Source organism: Moschus berezovskii, chromosome 8, assembly GCF_049115385.1.
Source record: "Moschus berezovskii isolate FMDL1 chromosome 8, NW_MosBer_1.0, whole genome shotgun sequence".
Taxonomy (NCBI): domain Eukaryota; kingdom Metazoa; phylum Chordata; class Mammalia; order Artiodactyla; family Moschidae; genus Moschus; species Moschus berezovskii.
The window spans coordinates 49,104,418-49,122,713 of NC_142467.1; the positions used below are offsets into that span (position 1 = coordinate 49,104,418).

Genomic DNA, 18,296 nt, shown 5'->3' on the forward strand with positions numbered 1-18,296 from the left:
AGTAGTCCAATGGTTAGGACTGTGTTTATTCACTGCCAAGATCAATCCCTGGTTAGGGAACTAAGATCCTCCAAGCTGTGCAGTGTGGCAAAAAAAGAAGAAAAAATTAAAGAAAAACTGCACTTGTACTAAAAAGCCATGAGGCTGGACTCTAATGTAAGAAAGTAAGTATTTGTCCTTAAGGGATGGCTGTTTTAAGTTCTTTTAGGGTAAGGGTTTGATGAGTACCTGAGTATTAGCCTCTGGATGAAAAGAGATGTTCTGGACAACAACAAATTTCATCAGATTACATCTCAGCTAAGACAAGCATTAAGTCACACTTCCTCAATGGCATCCAGGCTCCATATTTAGAGAGCTCTAACAAATACCAAGTCCATTTGGATTTTCCTTTTACAAGGGGGCTGCCCAGAGAGCTAAGTAAAACATTATTTGGGGGTTAATATTTGATAAGCTAAGAGATAAGTGTTTGATTCAGTAGACTGAGTGCAGAGGTTTGCCCTCACCAATAGGGTAGAAATCATCCAATCCATTGAGGGACCTAATAGAACAAAAAGCAAATGAAGGGCAAATTCACTGTCTCTTCTTGAGCTGGAAAATCTCTCTGTTCCCACCTTTATAGACATCAGAAGCTATCTCTTCTCGTCTCCCTGCCCATCCCTGTCCCACCTTCCCGCCCCTTCCCTCCCTCTGGCTCTCGCCGAGCCACTGGCCTCCTTGCTGTCCCTTCAACATTCCAGGCTTGCTCCAGCCCTGGAGCATTTGTTCCAGCTGTATCCTCTGCTGAAAACCCTATGTAACATTGCAACTTCCTCCATCAGCCTGGGACACTTCATCTGCTTTTTCTTCTTTTTGTCCAAAGCACTTATCACCTTCTAACATACTGTCATGTTTACTTACTGTGTATCTATCTTCCCTCTGCTGGAATGCAGATTCCATGAGGGCAGAGATCATTGTGTTTGCTGATAAAGTTTCTAAAATAGTGCCTGGTACAGAGGAGGTGCTGAATAAATATTTACTAATGAATTGTGAGGATTCAATGTGGCATTGCAAGTAAAGTATTTATAATGGTGCCTGGCTCATACAAAATTCTCAATAAATAGCAGATACTGTTATGATGCTTGAGGAGACCTCACCTCCATCCTTGCTTGGGCCAGCCTTCTCACAGTCTATCTCAGAAGGTGTTGCTTCTGAAGCCAAGCAGGACCCTGTGGGCCTCCCACATATAAATCCTTTCTGCATCCCCATTTCTTGTTTGTAGAAAAAAGGCTTTCATCAGCCTCCACGACCTTCCCTGAGTTCCAAGGGGGTAAGTTCAGACAGTTGCTAATCAGGGAAGGAAGGGGATATAGAAACAAAGGAGGAGCAGTGAAGAGAAAACAGTGCAGTCTAGAGGCAGATCCTGGTTCTCCTGAATGAATATACATAGCAAGACCTTTGCGTTATTCTGCAGGAAACTATGTCCAGTAACACTTCTGCTAACAGCAGATGTCATCTAAGTTAATTGTGTAATTAATTTACTTATTTAAATCATTAATTATTTTAATTTCTTCTTAGTCTCCTACTAGATTCCATTCATCTTTTGGTCACAATTTAACACCACTCTCATTCAAAGATGTAGGTTAGGCGGGATCCATCTGTCATTAAAGCATCTTTTATTGCTGCCAGATTATAACTACATAATCTTTATATTAACAAAGACCTAACCATCTGTCTTCCATAAGAGTAGAAGCTCCCTGAGGGCAGGTCTGGGCTTCGTTTACTATTTGCTCCCTGGTTTCCCAGCTTAGTGCCCAACATGAAGCAGATGCTCAAAAAATGTTGGAGGAATCAGTAGATGAACATACTCCTCGCTAGAGGCCTAGAGTTCTCTAAACTAGTGACAGATTGAAGACAACATTTGGAAGGAGCTCTGTTGATCCCTCTTTTGTTTGAGCAAATTGAAAATCAGAGCATCTAAGAGTCTTGCCTATGAAGACTCAGCAGCCCAGGGTTGCCATCTTTCCATCAGAGAAGAATTTCTAAGGGGTAGGTGAGGGTGGGAAGTACTTCTGATTTTACTGCAGCATCACCTCCCACAGGAAGACTTTACAAATCCCCTGGGGAACAGTCATTCTCAGTTCCTCTGGATTCCCAAAGTTTATCCCTTTCTAATTATTCTATGGTTTCCCCCCACAGCCCCGAATTACAGCTGCTGGTCTGTCTCCCTTTCCTGGGGACTGTGCGCTCCCCAGAGCAAAGCTGGAGCAAGCACCCCTCCGGAATCACCTGGCCCAGGTTGGAATCCCCGCTCCACAACTTACTAGCTGTGTGACCTTCGTTTAAAAACTGGGCTTCTCTGGGCTCTCTTCTGGAAAGTGGCTAAGTCATGTCACAGACCTGATGGGGCTGTTGAAGGATAGAATCTGATCAGGCAGATTAAATGCTTGGCTTTAACTTTGTTAAGCTTCAAGGTCCTGTTTCTCAACAAAGCTAGGGCGAGCAGTAGGAATTTGGGGAAAAGCGTACAGAACTGGAGTCGTGAGCTCTGACTCTTGGTCCTGAATGGCCGAGTGACCTTGGCCAAGTCCTCCTCCCCTCCAGGTCGCGCGGGTCCGAGGACTGAGCTTGGACGGAGGTTCTCCTGGAGAGGCCCCTCCCGGTTGGTGACATTCTAAGATTCCAGGAGCAAAGGAGTTTGGGGATGGGGGAAGGGTGGGGGTGGGGGAGGCGGGGCGAGTGCGATTGGCCCCCGCGCGCCACGTGTCCGGCCCGGGAGCCGAAGACTGTCCTCCTGCCCGCCCCTGCGCTGCGGCTGCTACAGCTCTGCTAACGGGCTCTGACCCAGCGAGCTCCGCGTCCGCGTGTCGGTCTGCCCCTCTGTCCGTCCGCTACGGGTGGCTTCCGCCGCGGGGTGAGTAGGTTGAGGCTGGAGACGGGATCGCTCCAGGGGAGCACCCCACCCCACTCGGGGGGTGTTGCAGGGACCTGAAGGGAGAGCCGTAAACGCCCAGTCATCGCCGACCCACGCCTGCCACCGGCTCCGGGGAGGGGCGCGGGGACCGGGAACTCGAGGGCGCGGTAACCCCAGAGGGTCGCGGCAGCGCGTATGTGGGGCAGCGCAGTGGAGCAAATCCACGGCCGCAGGCGGGGAAGCGGAGGCTGCGGTTTGGAAAGGAGAAAAGGAGAGGAGGAGGGAGGGGACAGGGGGTGCTGCTCTGCAAAGGGTGTGGAGGAGGGGCGGGGGGCCCCTGGGACCCCTGCCGTGCGGGGCTTGAGAGACTTGGAAGGCTCCGGGTTGGAGGCACCTGGGTGGGGGTTTAAGGGCCCGCAGTGAAGGGTGTGGCTGGAGCCGAAAACTGGGCAAAAAGAATCAGACCCGGGGGCTGCACCTGAAATGGCTTGTGTGTGTCCCCGAGGGAGGGCCCTTTGTGTGCTGACCGACGAGGGGCCGGCTGTGCACAACTCAGGGCCCCACGGACCCTCCCGCTCTCTAGGGACCACTCCTCTCTTCTAAAGGAGACTCCCAGCTGGGCTCCAGGGGCCTTGTGATGGCGTGGAGGCCCCACCCTTCCTCCAGATCCCCTCAGTCCAGGGTTGGCCTTTCCAAAGCTTGGGGGCCTCAGATGACACCTCAGATACTAGCATGGGTGTGATTTTCCCTGAGTCCAATCCTGGCTCCACCAGCAGCTTGCAGTGTGACCTTGACTCCCTAGCGTTCCCTTTCTGAGCCTCAGTTTCTTTCTCCAAGTCCAGAACTACTAAACCCAGCCCCTCTCAGAGGAAGCAATGGCTGTGAAAATTGATTTATTTGTCAGCTGCAGAGAATGATGACAGATTTGGGAAGTCTTGATTACAGGCTTGGGAAGCTTGGTCTACCGAGCTCAGCCTTGCAAGGGGAAGGGGCGGGGTGGTCCTTTGCTTCCTCCCGCCCCTTCCTTTCCTCTCAACCTTGGTGGGTCTTCACCGACAATTCCAAATTTGGACATAGGCCCTGGAGTTTGTAAAAGAGCTCTGGTTTCCTTGGTCGGCCCTTTCCTCTCACTTCCCCTTCCTCCCCTACCCAAAGCACACCTTAAATTGCCAGCCCCACTGACCCAACCTGTTATCATGACCTGCTTAGCCCCCACTTTGGAGGTGAATGGCCTCCCAGTTTCAGTCATCATGGACCCTGCCCTTCTAGCTGGCAAGCTCTGCACCAACGCAGAGGGCCCTGGCATTAGGGGTCAGTGAAACGTTGGGTCACAGTTGCAGGTGCCGGGGTCCTTGGGCAAACCCCTCCCTGCTTTGTGCCTTAGTTACCTCTCGATAGGAAACTCTGCTGAACTGACTGCCTGCCTCTTGCTGCACTGGTGGTCTAGGATTCAACTGTTCTGAGATTTAGGATTGTGGGGAATAGGGTGGGGCAGAGGCACCCATCCCCCTGGGCAGCTGTGACAGTCACTCATCCATCTTTCTTTGCCTTCCACTCTTTGTTCCTGAGGCCCAGGCTGCTGGGATACAGAAAATATTTGTGGTTTCTGGGTAAGGGCCACAGCTGTTACTGGAGCAGACTCTGTCTTGGAGTGCGCAGAAGAGGGGGCTGCCCCTGGGAAGCCAGGGACCTGGCTTGTTGGGCTCAACCCTGAGATGGGGTCGGGGAGCTCTGCAGTGTTGGGTACCCGCCAGCGTCTGGAACATCTGCACTGCAGCACCCAGAGGAGCTCCAGCCACACCCAGCCCCAGCCTCTGCCTTGCACTAGCCAGCTGGGCCCCAGGCACACTACTACCCCTCTGGGCCTTAGTGCCTTCCTCTTTAGAGGGATAAGAGCTGTGCCCAGGGGACCCAACTGGTCAAATGGTTTGGGGCTTCTGGCTTTTCATGCACCATTCTAGAATTTTCCACAGAGGTCCAGTCATGTCCCCAACCTCACCCCACCCAACTCCTCCGAGATGCTTCCTGGGTGGGGACAAAGCACAGGGTGTGGTCTCGACCCTGATTTTCAACTTGTCTGTTCCTCTAGCTCCATCTCAAAAGAGGAGAGGAAGTCTTGGGTCAGGGTGCCTTTATTCATCCTTTAAAATGTGTTGGTTTGGAATCCAGCCACACTCCCTTTCCTTTTGGGATTGAGAAGCTCTCCCCAGAGACTGGCTAAGGAGGAATGCCTGTCCTTGGGTTCTCTGAGCCTCAGATCCCCCATCTGTAAAATGAGGATGAGGTTGATATTCACCCTCACAAGATTATAAAATAGCTGCTGCTGCTGCTAAGTCGCTTCAGTCGTGTCCAATTCTGTGCAACCCCATAGACGGCAGCCCACCAGGCTCCCCCGTCCCTGGGATTCTCCAGGCAAGAACACTGGAGTGGGTTGCCATTTCCTTCTCCAATTATAAAATGGCATATGTGAAAAAGTGTTTTGTAAACTGAGAGCGCCCTGCCCAGAGAATCAGGTGCTACTGCTAGACTCTCAGAAGGGTGTGGTGCTTGAGGAAGCAGATGACCTGAGCCTCGGGTTCCTCATCTACAAAACGGGTGTCTTTGTAAATAATAATAAAATAGTAACTTCTATTATTTATTGAACCTTCTAACTTACCAGGTCTTGGCTGAACCCTTGATGTGTTGGATGCTGTTACCATGCCCTTTCTGCAAATATGGAAGCTCAGTTATCAAATATTTAGGGTAGAAAGAACACTAATATTTCCATAGGGTGTCCTGTGTTCCAGGATGTCTTCTAAGCACTGTTGTTGTTCTTTAGTCACTAAGTTGTGTCCAACTCTTTTGTGACCCTCTGGACTGTAGCCCACCAGGCTCCTCTGCCCATTGGGTTTCCCAGGCAAGAATACTGCAGTGGGTAGCCATTCCCTTCTCCAGGGGACTTCCCGATCCAGGGATCAAACCCTGTCTCCTGCATTGGCAGGTGGATTCTTTACCTCTGAACTGCCTGGGAAGCCCCCTTCTAAGCACTAGATATGTCTTAACTTTTTTTATGCTCACCGCAACTCCTCTGAGGTAGGCGCTATTTTATCCCCTATTTTACATTTGAAGCTAAGTACGTGCCCAAGGCCACTCAGCTCCTAAACAGCAGATCGGGCTCCAGTCTCAGGCAGTGTGGCTCCTGTCTGTGTGCTGGGAGACACTGTACTTTGTTGTTGCTCACAAAAGTGGCCTGAACTGGGATTCAAACCCAGGCCAGTCCAACTCCAAACCTGGGGCATCCCAGATTGTCTCCTGGGGCCTTATCCTGCCTGAGGATCAATGGTTCTGGGTCAGGAGAGGGGAAGACACTGCTCTCTAAGAAATCCGAGTGCTGTGAGCTAGGGGGTGTGCCCAGGCACAGGGCCAGGAAAGGCATTTACTCTGGCTTTATTAAGGCAGGTCCTGGCAGGGGGAGGGGCTGGCCCTTGGTGTCTTCCTGCAGACTGTGGTGGGGAGGAGCCATCAGGAAAGGAGAAACGGGAAGATCTAGATTTTGTAGCCCAGGGGCCTCCAAAGAGGGGTGCGTACACCCTGGGAAGCACTAAAGTTGATTTACTGGGGTGCCAGAAGAAACTGCTAGACTTCTTACTATATATGTTTTTAATCGTATGCTTAAAAAATATGTTTGTTTATCATAATGAATGATCTTTTTTTTTTCTTTTGTTACTGATGGTATATGGGATCAAAAAAAAAAAATGCAGGTCACTCACAAAAATTTGTCAACTTCATTGAGGTGGGAGATTCATCTGTCCTATCATATTTTCTACCCCCAGCTCCTGCCAATGGGCATGCAGGAGGCACTCAATATATAGGTTTTGAAAAATGAGGCCCTGCTTAATCACTAATGTTTTGTATGAGTGGGGAAAGTTGCTTAACCCCTCAAGTAATTTCCTCTCCTGGCTGTATAATGAGTTTGAAACCTGATTGGCAAGATGATTTCTTTGGATTATATGATTTTTTTCAAAGGAGTCACTAAAGAAACCATGAAAATTACTCAGTATCTTTCATTCAACAATCCTTATAAACCACACTTGGTAGTAGGGGGTGCATTAAGGAAACACACACAGTGATTTTCAGGAAAAGGTAAAAAGGCAAAGTGATTCTACCCTTATATCACTCACACAGATGTAAAAATGACCATGTGCAAAAGATTTGATTCTATTCAATAATCAATGACTGGACCAGCTCAGAAGAGAATAAGTAGTTACTTTTATATCAAAAGGAATGTACAAATGGAGGCAAACTGGTTTTTCCACCAGAGGTGGGGGAGGGGAAAGGGAGGGAAATCCACCCAACTTTTTATCAGATAGGACAGAATGAGCATGTCTCTAAGAATTGTGTTTTTATAGATGTTTTTCCCCCTTGTAATACCTTGAAGACAAACAGCCTCCATCTAACTGAGGAATGATAAATCCACAGCGGTTGACCCAAGCCTCTCACTAGTAGATGGTTTCAGAGTCACCCTGTGGTTCAAAGGTGGGAGAAGTCCCTCCTGGCTTCCTAGAAGAGGTAGAGTCACTTGGGAGAGTTTTCAAAAATTTCAAAAGCCCAGGCCTCATCCGTGGCCTGTTGAGTCTCTGGAGGTGGCCTCATGCTTTGCTAAGTTTGAAAAACTCCCCAGGTGCTTATTAATGAAGTCAGAATTGAAAAAGCACTGACTTTGATGCTAGAAGACTGGTTAGAAAGTGCTAGTGGAAGAGATTCCTGGTTTAGGGGAAAGAGGGTGTGGTGGTGGATGAAGAGGAAGAGGAGAGCAAGCAATCAGGAAGGATGTCAAGGGCCTTGAATGCCGAGCTCAGAGGGCCTACGTTGAAGCAGGCCTTTGGAGATGAGTGGGCAGTCCCTTGGGCACTCCTGGGGCACAGACGTTTGGGTGATTTTTTTGCTTGATTTTCCAGATTATTTATAAAATTTCCTCAATTTGCCCTTACCCTCCTCACCTGATCTCATACCCTAATACCCAGCATCTCTCTCCTCCCAAAAGTGCACTCAATTCCTCCAAAGCCAGCAGGCTGCGTTTTGGAGACAGAAGTGCTTTTTCTTTCGCTGGCGCTTCTTCTCCCCTCTTTCTTCTCCTTCCTCTGCGTCATTCCATTGAGTCCATATTCTTGATTGAGTACTTCTGTCAGCCTGAACCCCTAATATGCATCTTTAACTTTATGTATGTATAGCAGACATAAAAATGGAACATGAAAGGACAAGATCAATTTGTTATTTTTATCTGTCTATTTAGTTGTGCCAGGTCTTAGATGAGGCATTCAGGATCTTTAGTTGCGTCTTGTGAACTCTCAGTTGTAGCATGTGGAATCTAGTTCCCTGACCAGGGGTTAAACCGGGGTCCCCTGCATTGGGAGCTAAGATTCTTAGCCGCTGGACCACCAGGAAAGTCCCAAGATCAGTTTAGAAAGTTGTAAGTTGTAGTATTCTCATCCTGCACCCCAGTGGATCATTGTGTCTGGTACCCCACTTTGGAGACCACTGCTCTAATGACAATGATTGTTTTAAAAGAAGCTAGCTCTGATGCTGGGGAGGATTGGGGGCGGGAGGAGAAGGGGACGACAGAGAATGAGATAGCTGGATGGCATCACCAACTCGATGGACATGAGTTTGAGTGAGCTCCGGGAGTTGGTGATGGACAGGGAGGCCTGGCGTGCTGTGATTCATGGGGTCGCAAAGAGTCGGACACGACTGAGTGGCTGAACTGAACTGAGCACCACTAATTCGACATTTACTCTGCCCTTCACCATGCTAAGTATTTTACCTGGCTTACTTTATTGAATATTCACAAAAACCTTATGAGATTATCATTTTAGAGATGAAGAAACTGAGTAAGAGAGAAATGATGGAATTCGCCCATGGCCATGAGCAGTTAGAATTTGAATTTAGGCTGTGACTGCAAAGCCTGCAGTCTTAATTACAAAATGCCACGCTGTGTCCTTTGTAAATGTTTGGGACTTTATTTTGTAGATGTGGAAATTGAGATTCATGTTTAGGTAATTTACAAAATTACAAATGGAGGCCTGGCGTGCTGTGATTCATGGGGTCGCGGAGAGTCGGACACGACTGAGCGACTGAACTGAACTGAACTGAAACCTGTGACTGAGTCTGACCTCCAGGCCCATGCCTTTTGCAGGACTTGGACGAGACCTTCTGTCTGGTTCTCGATTTCTGCAGTGCTATAGTTGGGTGTTGGTGGTCGAGCCAGCCCTGGTATTCTGTACCCCGGAGTGTTCCTCCTGGAGTCAGTCCTGTTTGCTGACAGCCTAAAGGACTAAAGCAGGAGGTAGTCCAGCAACACAAGGCCAGGAGGCCACTCTGCCTTGAATGGGTTTCTGGAATGATCTGTCCCGATGAACCTTCATGGAAATCCATGCCTGAAGAGATTCAGAGTTTCAGGGAGGAGAGAGGCACCAGTGTAGAGTGGCCATACCTGCCAGTCTTGATAAGCTATTTCAACCAAGATGATGAAACTTGCATATTGGGGGTGGGGTGGGGATAGAGAGGAGTCCTGTGGCTTTGGGGGAGAACTCTGCCAGGACTGATGTTCTGAGATTTTGCTATGAAAATCCCTGGTTGGTGTCTGCAAAAGTCTCTCATACCCTCTTTCGGTTTTCCCAAAGATGGAGTAACATTATCCACATTTTGCTGATGAAGAAACCGAGGTTGGGAGAGGCAGCCTGGCTTCTCTGAGCTTGTCTGAGCAGAGGGACAGGCTGGGAACCGAACCTGAGTCTTTTCCTTTGGCCTCTTCCTCGTGTCCTGTTGCAGCGAGGGCTCATTGCTGTGCGGAGGCTTGTGATGACCTGAATGTGGGAGGCAGAGATGTTGCCCATTGTCTGGGCCTGACATGCCTTTATCTTTGTCTAGAAAGTAAGGGACTTGAAGCAGGGGTTGTTAGATCTGAGATTCTGAAACACTGGATGTAAAACGTTTATTCAGGCAACTTGAGAAGTGTGGTCTGGGTCACCCTGGAAGGGATCAGAGCCCCTCGTAAAGCCTCCATGGCGCCTCTGTGATTAGCTCCAGAGCTTCCCCCAGCCCTCAGAGGAGGGGCTGTCGAAGCTCAGCTCCCTTGAACTGCACTCAGAACACGTAGTTCTGGACGATGTTTGCTTTCTATGTATACACAAGACATGCACTCGCAAGAGGCACACACTAACTGCTCTCAAAACCCAGAGCTTTTTCCCAAAGACTTGGAGGCCCCTCCTCTGAGCCATCCAGATGGGCCTGGGCTGCAGCCAGCTGCTAAAGTTTCCAGCAACAAGGCCAAAGGAAAATGCTTTGAAGCTGGAGATGCAGGTGACTTCCTGCCCCTCCTGCGCTCCCTTTATTCTGCTGACCTTGGTGCTCCTTCACCTTTGCCCACACCGTCCCCCTGGCCTGGGGAAACCCAGAGCTGGCTTCTCATGAACCTCAGGGTAGATGTGGGCTCCCTACCCGCTGGGGGAGTTTCCATTTCCTGAGGCGAGCTCAAGTTTGTACCAGAGGGCCCCTGGTTGTCAGGGAAACAGCAGGGTTTCCTCAAGCTCCGCTCTGAGCTCTCTGTGGTTACAGAAAAATCGCTGCCCTCTGCTCTTCACTCAAGTCTGTCTGCTAACTGTGGTTTGGGGGACTTGAATTCAGGCAGTAGGGACACACAGATAAACACGACAGAGCCCTGTCCTTAGAATATCACCCAGCACACAGAAGGCCACTACTTCCTGAGAACACAGCTCTGCCTGGCCTTGACATAAGTGGAGTCTCATCCTCCAACTCTCCAAGGCAGGAAGGGGAAAGCCCCAGTTTTGTACTTAAGATAACCTTGAATTCAGAGATGAGCAATGTGCCCAAGGTCACATAGTGAGTAAGTGACAAAACGGACTTGAGTCCAGGTCTGTCTGACTCCAAACCTGTGTTCCCACTCTCTTGCAGGTCTCCAGTGGCCCCAGAGTGAGAGCAGGATTATGCGCTGAGATCAGGGGCTGATTTCCCCTCAGTGTGTGGGGGTGTAGGGTGGGGGTGATGGTATGTGAAGAGCTGGAAAGCAGGCAGGTTAAGCGTCTCCTTCGTTTGTACCCTCTGTTCTGGTTCAGATCCCTGTGGGGTCTTACTGAATTTAAGTCTGATAAGAGTTTGTTACTTTTACTTTTAAAAAGTAATACATAGACCTGATTTTAAAAGATCAAATTGCACAGTCCTAATTAAATGGAAAGCACTAGTCCTTCTTTCTTCTCTAATGCCAAGATTGCATGTCTTCTATCTCTGCCCATCTGCCAAGAGGGCTTCATAGCCCAGCCCCTCCACCCTTCTCTTCCCCTTTCCAAAGCAGTTAACATTCCTTTTTGCATTTCTTTTGGGGTAAGATATGTTTGTGTCTTATTCCTCCACTGTAGATTCTGTGTCCTGACACCCCTTTCAATGAGATTGTGTGTCCTGTTTGTTCATTCTCCACCCTCACCCGTGATCTGTCCCGTCAGAGAAAAACCCAAAGTCTTTACAGTGGCCTCAAGCACTGGTCCCTTGATGCCACATCCTATTAGTGCCCCCACCCCACTCCCAGCCATCATACTAGCCACACTGAGCTCCTTGACCTCACTGCCCTCAGGTAGCAACAGGGTTCATGATACCTCCAAACATCCCGCCTGAGATCACACCCCTTGTCACTCTCTCCCGACCAAGTTTCAGCTTTTCTTGTTAGTTTTTAATCATATGCATGTATTATTCTTCCCCATTATAGAGGAGGCTCCTGAAAAGCACAGGTTTTAGAAACTCTCTTGTTTACTGCTATATACTCGGCATCTACAGCAGTGCCTAATTGGAGTAGATGCTAAAGAAGCCAGAGCCCCTCAGATATTCGCAGCAGGTGACCCACTTTCATGAAAGTGAAAAGTGAAAGTGAAGTCGTTCAGTCGTGTCCGACTCTTAGCGAACCCATGGACTGCAGCCCATCAGGCTCCTCCCTCCGTCCATGGGATTTTCCAGGCAAGAGTACTGGCGTGGGGTGCCATGCCTCCTCCGACAAATGTATATATTCTTTTTCAAATCCTTTTCCATTATGTGTTATCACAAGATAGTAACCATATAGTAGGTCCTTATTGTTGATCTATTTTGTGTGTAGTGATTCAATTTTAACCTGTATGATCTTGGACAAATTGTTTAACCTCCCCATCCTCAGTTTCCTCCTCTATGAGAAAAGCGAATCTGGTGCCAGAGAGGATTGCTGAAAGGGTTAGGTGAGACAGCATCTGGGAAAGTGCCCTGCATGGCCTGGAGGAATCGCTCTGGTCAGTGGTCATGTCCTCTCTTCCTCTTCCAAATTCTCCCAGTTCCAGGAGTCTTTCCCATCATGGCGTGAGCACCTGGACCCTGAAGAGCCCATCTATTATCCTCCCAAAAATGTGCCTGTCCCCGAGCTGCATCTTTGGGTGTGATTTAACCTGAAGGGCTGGAAGCAGTTGAAAAAGAGCAGGCGGAGCACATTCTCCCTTGGGAGGAAGGAAAGGTGGGGAAATCTGGGGGAAAAAACAGAGGGAGTCAAAGTGCAGAGGCATCTCTTGGCATTTCTTTTTTCTCCACAGTGTTTTCTGCTGCAGAACCTGAGACCATGGCCAAACCAGCACAGGTAAGGAGCTTCTCCCCTTTCTGTAGTACTTCCCCTGGGCCTGGGCTTTTCCTGGAGTCACCGGGCCTTCAGTACAGATCCCTGGTACCATCAGTTTGAAAGGAGCTGAAGAGGGTCTCAGGCTTTGCTTGCTCTTATTACAAGTCACAGCTCTTTCAGATGCAAGTGACCAATGAGAACACACAACATCCTAAACACTAAGTATGTGTATTGGCTCACATGACCGAGAAGGCCAGGGCTTCAGGTCTGGCTGGATCCAGGGGCCCACCTGATAGTGTCAGGATTCTGCCTCCATGAACTGGGTCTCATCTGGGTGGCTTCATTCTTGACAGATTCTTCCTTGATTTCTCATACTAGCTACCAGAGGCTCTAGGCTTCCCTTCTGCTTCCCGGGCGACATGCAGGAAACAACATAATTTATACCACATGATTCGAGGGGAAGTCCTGGGTTTGGTTTTCATTGGCTGGGCCTGGGTAACTTGGATCTGGGTAGTGGAGTTGCTCCTTCCTGAACTGAATGGCCCAAGAGTGGTTCCCCTTGGCAGGGAGATGGATACTGGACTGGCAAAAATTTTAGACGATGCTCTCTGCCCTGGAGGTGAAAGTGTTCCCTGTTGCTGGCATTTGGGATGAAGTTTCCCTGGCTTGGCAGGCCCCAGTCTTTCATGCCATCTGAGCACTTCACTGGGATGTAGAATTTGAGGTGTATCAGAGATGTTACTCCTGTGTGGGGCCAAGATTGGCCCCTGGTCAGATCCCTGGTCAGATCCGGCCCTGGTCAGAGGTATTGCTCTGTGCCGGGGTTTGCCTGAAAGTGATCCCTGTCAGCTGGCCTTAGAGAAAAAGACATGGTCCCTGTAATGCTGGGGTTGAAAAGGAAGAATAGAACAAAGAGACCCCTGACTTGGCCCCTTTGGTCCTTCACATTGATCATAGAGCTATTGGCCACAGACATAATATAGGAGCTGCGTAATCTTGGGTGAGTTCTTTACCTTCTTGGGGGCCCCAGTTTCCATTATGAGGTGATTGAGCTCTGTGATAACTAAACATTGTCCCCATCTTCATGACTTGCCACCCAATGCATGGAGGTCTTAAGGATATCTATTCACCATTCTTGAAGAGCATAGTGTGTTATATGATGTGAGATCAATACTCACAAGAGTCTTAGCCATGGCCTCCCTGTCAGCCTCTGAAGAGCACACTTGGCACAAGTGGCCTCTGTGGCCCGGAGAGGATGCTAATGGTTATAGACTACAATCCAAGGCTTAATTCTTGCTGCTCCCCATTTCCCATGTCATCCCAGAGTTATTTCCAGAGAGATACTTGAATTGCAGGATGCCGGATGACCCTAGTGACAGGTTAGGCCCTGGGAGCCGAGTGGCCAGGACCTAGGACACACATTTTTGGATCCTGGTCCAGTGCCCCAAGACCCTACTGTCTGCCTGGCTGACCTGTGCTTTCTTGTCACCATGGACCAGCAGCCACAGACATCCTGCAAGCAAGAATTCCAGGAGGGCGGAGCTCTAGGAGTCCCCTGTCCTGTGGGATGAGTTGAAGCCCCCATTTGCTCATGTGTGGTGCTGATGCTCTGATGGGTGCTCTGGGGGCATGCAGGTTGAGGAACTAGGATCTGGAGAGAGCTACTTGGGAAGAGCAAGTGGCTGAGAATAGAGGGGATCCTAGACCAGAGGGGAGAGAATGTAGTGTGTGCAGGGCAATAAGAGCAATTTGGATGCTTGGAGTGTGAGGGCTGGGGGAGGGAGGAGGGAGCTGAAGACAGTACAGATCCTTCTTGACTTCCAGTGGGGTTAACTCCCAATAAACCCATCGTGAGTTGAAAATATCATAAGTTGAAAGCGCATCTAACTCACCTACCCTACTGAACATCAGTGCTTAGCCTCGCCTACCTGAACTGTGCTCAGAACACTTACGTAAGTCTACTGTTGGGCTAAATCCTCTAACACATGGGCTGTTTCATAATCAAGTGTTGACTGTCTTGTGTAGCATATTAAATACTGAAAGTGAAGAACAGAGTGGCGTGTAGGTGTGGAATGGCTGTCAGTGTGTTAGTTCACCATTGTGGTTACGAGGCTACCTGGGAGCTGCCCTGCTCAGAATCACAGGAAAGGACCCTACCCAGGAAAAGGTCAAGATCTCTAATTCGAAATAACAGTTTCTACTGAACCACTTTTGTCAGGAACTTCCTGTGCTAGAGAAGAGTGAGAATGATCTTCCCTCCACTGAGCTGTAATTTGTGTCCAGTGCTCCTAATTCTTAGCACCCCAACTCTGCTCCTGGCGTGCCCCTTTCCCAACACACATGCGTGCCCACACATGTACACACACAGGCACAGAACAAGCCACTCCATCTTTTCTCCGGTTCAGGTCAGCAGTTACTTCTGCTGTGATCCTTGTGCCATCCCCTCGTCCTTCCTTCCAGGAGCGGGGACCTTGAGGCCCAAACCCATGAAGAAACAGTGTGATGTCTCAGAGTCCCAGAAGCATGGTCCTGTGGCCTCTGTTTTGCAGAGGTGTTCTGGTTTGAACATAAAGGTGACAATAAGAGCAGTCTGAAGAAGGGGCAAGGGGGCTGGTGTCTGCCACTCCAGAGCTGCAGAGGGAGGCAGGGGGCAGGCCCAGTCCAGGCGGCTCTCAGGCGGAGTGCCCGCCATGCAGCCATCTCTCTGAGCCACGTCACTTCAGCTCCCAAGAGGCCTCAGGATGCCTGCCCAAGCAGCAGCCTGCATGCCGCCTGGGGTCCCAGCTGCTTACCAGCTGGTCTCAGGGCCTGCTGAATATTTCAGGGTGGAAAGTCCTTTCTCCTCCTCTCTCCCCTCCCTTTGTGGGGTACAGGGCCAGGAAACTGTCTGCTGGGGGAGTGGCAGGCAGTCAGGGTGAGGTGAAGGAGCGGTGTTGGCCACACAGGTGGCGCTTGGAAATGGCAAATTCACCAGGTTGGTGTGAGAATGACTGATGGTGGGAAACCTGGGCAATTTGAAGGACTGTTCCTGCGTGTCTAAATGTGACCAGTGCTGGGGTCACTGGAGCCCCCCTCTCCCAGTGGCTGTGATCCTGCTGGCACTGTGCAAAGACCCACAGAGGGAGAAAGACTGCCATGCTGCAGGCCAAGCCCGCCGCTAAGGGAGCCTTTTGATCGAGTCTGTGTCTGCAGTTAGACTTCCTCTGCTCCATGCAGCCTCATCTTTCAGCTGTGGCCTCTGTCCCCACCCTGGGGTGAGGAGGGGCAGAGGCCGGAGGGAAGGTGGCAACTTGCTGCCAGGACCTCTGCCCTTCCTCCTGGGGGCTCTGCTGCCATCTTGCCCTCTTCTCCTTCCTTCCTGGCCACTTACAGTCCCACCATCTTGGCAGCTTTGGACGTCCGCATAAGCACTGAAGAATCTGGGCCCGCCTCCCTGAGTGTTCTTGCTTGCTCTTAGCTCCGGACCTCTGCCATGCTGCTTCTCTGTGTGGAGCTTTTCCTTCCCTCCCCCACCCCTTGGGCCAGCTGTTGCTCATCCTTTAGCACTCTGCTCAGCTTAGACTTCCCTTCCAGGAAGTCTTCTTTGATCTTCTCTGGGTGTATTCACAGTCACATATCCGCCTGCACACCTGTCTACCTAAGAAGCCAGTAGAGTGCCTAGTTGTGCCAAGCCCTGAGCTAGGTGCTGGGGTGACATAAGTGGGCAAGACAGACTCTCGTGGAGCTTTCTAAAGGGAGTGTCTCTTCTCTGGTCTGGGTAGTTGGCCTGTGTTACTCTTTCCTTCTCTGCCCAGCAGTGCGATTAGGTTGCAGGGGATTCATGGGTGGCGGGAAGGGAGCCGTGTCCCTTTCTGGTTGGCCGTTCTGCCAGAACTTTAAATAGCACTTCTGTGCCCACGCGTGCATACCTCGGAGGAGCCAGCAATGGCAGACATAAACCACGGGGCCCCTGAATGCCTGGCCAGGCCCTGCAGTGCGGGAGACACAGGAGATGGTCCAGAGGCTCACTGGCTCCCATGCACTTCTTATTTTTTCAAGCAGGATTATGTGAGCCACGCCACCCGTCCTGATCACCTCATCCAGCTTGAATCGCCCTCCACTGTTTTCCTGCATTCCTTTGCCTGTGTAGTGGAGTATTTATTGTGAGCTCTATGCTAATTTGTAGGCTAGTCTCTCTCCTTTGCTGGGTTGGAAGCTCATGAAAGTCAGGCTTGGGTCTTCTTTCTCCCATAATCTTCAACCCTTCGTGTAGCGCCTGCCACAGGCTAAGTGCCCAGTCACCACGCAGTGTGCCTAGTGCCCCGGGCTCTGGCATCCTCCGCTCTCTCAGCTCTTGGTTGCTCTCCGGGCCCCGTGGTTCTCAGGGCTGTGTGTCTGACCCACATCTGACTTCTCTGTGAACAGCCCTTTGTGCATTCAGGTTTAACATCTAAGATTCGCTCCCCACCTTTGCCCCAACGACCCAGCCAGCTTGTCCTCAGATGCCAGCTCACGGCTCAGTTTACTGGGCCCAGAGGAGCGGCACCTCGTCTGGGCAGATTCTGAGGGTGACTCTGGGCCTCCCACTCTGGGCCAAGGCACCTCTCTCCCCACTGGAAGCTGGCAGCTGCAAGGTTTCTGGAGCTGGAGAACAAAAAGGGTCACTGACAGAGATGTGGGTCCTGTGTGACCCCAGCAAGTGGCTTCCCTTTGTGGGGCTCGGTTTCTTTGTTTCTGTGACAGAGATCATCTTAAGTGCTTCTACAAAATGCTATAATAATCACATTTATGAAGGTGAAAGGGCTTTGTACACCGCAGAGGGGCATAAACACATGAGGGGCTCCTGTTTGTTTCGCAGAAACCATTCCCACCCCCTGCACTCAGTCTGGGCTCTTCTCTCTCCCAGGTTCTGGGAAAGTGGTGCAGAGCTGGGGGCTTGGCTGAGCCTTCCTGCCACAGGGAAAAGGCACCATCCTTGGGGCAGGTGGTGGCAGGAGGTACGGGGAGAGCCTTCCCTACCCTGGTGGCGGCTTTCTGTGGCCGGCGCTCCACTTGAGGGGCAGGGAGCTGAGCACTGTCCAGGTGAGCGGTCACGGTCCGGGGTGAGGCAGTGCAGGTGAAGATTGAGAGACGTGGCAGAGTCCGTCTCATCGTCTCTGTTCAGTCCAAAGACTGTGAAAACACACCCCGGCTCTTGCCGCGCCGTTATGGAGACTGAGTTTGGGGATTTGTAACGAATATCTGAGCATTTTAGGAGCAGCAGGGACTTTTATCCCATGGGCAGGGTTGGGAGGTAAGCTGGGGTTGGGACTGGGAGCCCCATTCAGGGCCAGGTCAGCAGCTCACCCTCTGCTCGTCTCTCCACAGGGTACCAAGTACCGGGGCTCCATTTGTGACTTCCCCGACTTCGACCCCAGCCAGGATGCCGAGACTCTGTACAATGCCATGAAGGGCTTTGGTGGGTGCTCAGCCACTGCGAAAGGGACCTGCAGGAAAGGAAGCAGGATTCACCTAGGCTTGGGGGTGTCCCCCCCTTTTGGTTATTCAGTCATTCTTTTGTCTTTTTTTTGGCTAGGATACATGGCATGCGGGAGCTAAGTTCCCCAACCAGTGACTGAACCTGGGCCCCTGCAGTGGAAGTGCAGAATCCTAACCACTGGACTTCCAGGGCATTCCTTGTCTCTTCTTTTTATTATTTTTTATAATTTTATAATGGACTCTTCCAATGGCGCTAGTGGTAAAGAACCCACCTGACAATAGAGGAGACATAAGAGATACAGGTTCAATCCCTGGCCCAGGAAGATCTGC

The 18,296-nt window shown here is 50.5% G+C and overlaps 1 protein-coding gene across 2 annotated transcripts in view; it reads left to right on the forward strand.

Annotated features, from left to right (window-relative positions):
* The first annotated feature begins 2,742 nt into the window (after positions 1 to 2,742).
* Positions 2,743 to 18,296, forward strand: part of ANXA6 (annexin A6) — a 47,140-nt gene continuing 31,586 nt past the window's right edge. The window contains exons 1-3 of one of the 2 annotated variants that reach the window (XM_055429279.2): positions 2,743 to 2,890; positions 12,487 to 12,530; positions 17,856 to 17,946. In XM_055429279.2, coding sequence (XP_055285254.2) covers positions 12,513 to 12,530; positions 17,856 to 17,946 — 109 coding nt within the window. In that variant the 5' untranslated portion in view covers positions 2,743 to 2,890; positions 12,487 to 12,512. The remainder of the gene's footprint in view (positions 2,891 to 12,486; positions 12,531 to 17,855; positions 17,947 to 18,296) is intronic. The other variant, XM_055429278.2, reaches the window with a different exon arrangement.